General features: G+C 41.8%; 1 protein-coding gene across 1 annotated transcript in view; it reads left to right on the top strand.

Annotated features, from left to right (window-relative positions):
* Nucleotide 1: 1 nt before the first annotated feature.
* LOC131886530 (protein lifeguard 4-like) overlaps nucleotides 2–1,961 on the top strand; it is a gene marked incomplete at its 5' end in the record, with an annotated part of 5,509 nt that continues 3,549 nt past the window's right edge. The window contains 2 exon segments of the mRNA XM_059234895.1: nucleotides 2–178; nucleotides 851–1,065. Coding sequence (XP_059090878.1) covers nucleotides 19–178; nucleotides 851–1,065 — 375 coding nt within the window.

Consider the following 1,961-nt stretch of genomic DNA (forward strand, 5'->3'; position numbering starts at 1 on the left):
GGGCATCTTTGGACCATCATGGCTGACACCAAGGGCCCCATAAACAATTCCTCCTCGTCGGTGCCCCTAATGCTGGACATTGAAGGCCAATACGAGGAAGACGACCTCGATTCTGAGCTCAAGCGAGATTTTGCTTACCGAAACAATGTTGCCGGAGCAGCTAAACACATCCGAATGGGTACTTGACAGTTCTAATGTAGATATCAACCCGTCAATCAATTCTCTCTAGCTACAAAGAGAGTCTGGGATACAATGAATGACGCAGGATTTCCTCCCTTTGCGCTGTCCTTACTGCGAATGAGTATCCGTCATGAGATTGATCGTATAGATAATGAGTTAATGACCAATGATTACCATGCAGATGGTCGTTTGATTGGGTTATAAAAGTTTCACGGTGATTTGGCTACAATCCCGTTCAGGCAATGTTCAATCAATGGGCCACGTGCTACGAAATTGATCTAATCCAATCAAACGGTGTTCATCAGTTTATCGCTCCAAGATAGAGATGGATGTCCCTTCGTTTTTTTCTAGAATGATATCCCTTGAATCGGCAAATCTGATTCGTTCGCTCTTACTCCTTTTGAACCCGGATACTTATACCTTGAACTGACTGAAAGCGACGAAAATCCAAGAACGGCATCAAAGTTGATTCTTGAGAAAGATTTAAACGGCTTCGATGTTTGTTTGGCTCTTGTAAAACCTTTCACCACAATTTCATTTTTTCGGAAGGACGTCTTTTACCTTTCCATATGCCTGAATGGACCATTTCTTTTTAGACAAGCCATAAAGGTTACTTAGAATAAATGAGGTGAATTCTAAATCTTGTGGCATTCTTTTTGTTTCGTTATAGGGTTTTTGCGGAAGGTGTACTCGTTATTGGGCATGCAGTTGGCTATCACGACCGTGATTGCCTCCATCTGCCTTTTCACGCCCGTCATCAAAGAGTTTGTCCACAGCAATCCTTGGCTGCTGATGGTGGCTTTCGTGGCCGCCTTAGGATTGTTGATCGCCTTGCATGTCAAGCGCAAGGAAACGCCTATTAACTTGATTCTCTTGGGAGCATTTGTAAGTGATCTAGAGTATCTATTTTCACAAAGTTTGAGGCATGCGTCGTAACTCTTACATTTCTGCCCCTGAAATGGAATCCCATTAGAGTATATCGCGAGGCTTAGGAACCGGGCTTTGGGCCGGGATCTAGTTTTTTGGAGAGCCCCCCCGATCAAGACTCCACATGGGAGTTACATGACTGCCATAGTCTGATTTAAACCGATTAAGACATATATAATGAAAGGCATTTTGATGTCTTAAATTCTAGATGTTTATTAGTGACTGGCCACGGACTTCTAGAAATATGGACTACGAACGAGCTTCCCGGCAAATCGGCCTGTTCTTGGTCATGGCCACTCTGAGCCACTTTTCGAATTAAAGTAATGAAAGAAGAAAAGTAGATCTCTTCAATTAACGGTAGGTCAATTTTGTATCATTTACATGCAAAGTCGATCGCTTCAAAGTGATGTTGTCAAAAGCTTATGTAGCTGACCAAGAGCCGGCCGAAAATTCAAATTTTATGTAGTGTTTAATACATTACTTTGAACATGTCTCCTGAGTTCCCTAAGCATAGGTTTGGGCTCAAACTTGGCTGTGTTCTTCTATTCAATTAGATCTTGTGGTCGTATGAAGTGCTTATTTGGAATAAGATGAGCGGTTTAGGAGATAGGATATTTTTGCTTCCGTTTGCAGTCCATATCTCTAGAAGTCCGTGGACAGGCTTAAGAAAATAAGAAGTAAGTTTGCAGGAAGTAAAAGGTAAATGACTCGTTTTTCACCTTATAATTGTTTTTAGATCAAGTATTCTGATATCGGTGCTTTCTTGTTTAAATGGTAGCCCACTCAAAAATCTCGCCAGTTCATTTAAAGCCAATAAGGTTATGCCATTAGGGCCAAATTGGCGTCTTCGATTC

The sequence above is a fragment of the Tigriopus californicus genome, chromosome 9 (genome assembly GCF_007210705.1).
Source record: "Tigriopus californicus strain San Diego chromosome 9, Tcal_SD_v2.1, whole genome shotgun sequence".
Lineage (NCBI taxonomy): Eukaryota > Metazoa > Arthropoda > Copepoda > Harpacticoida > Harpacticidae > Tigriopus > Tigriopus californicus.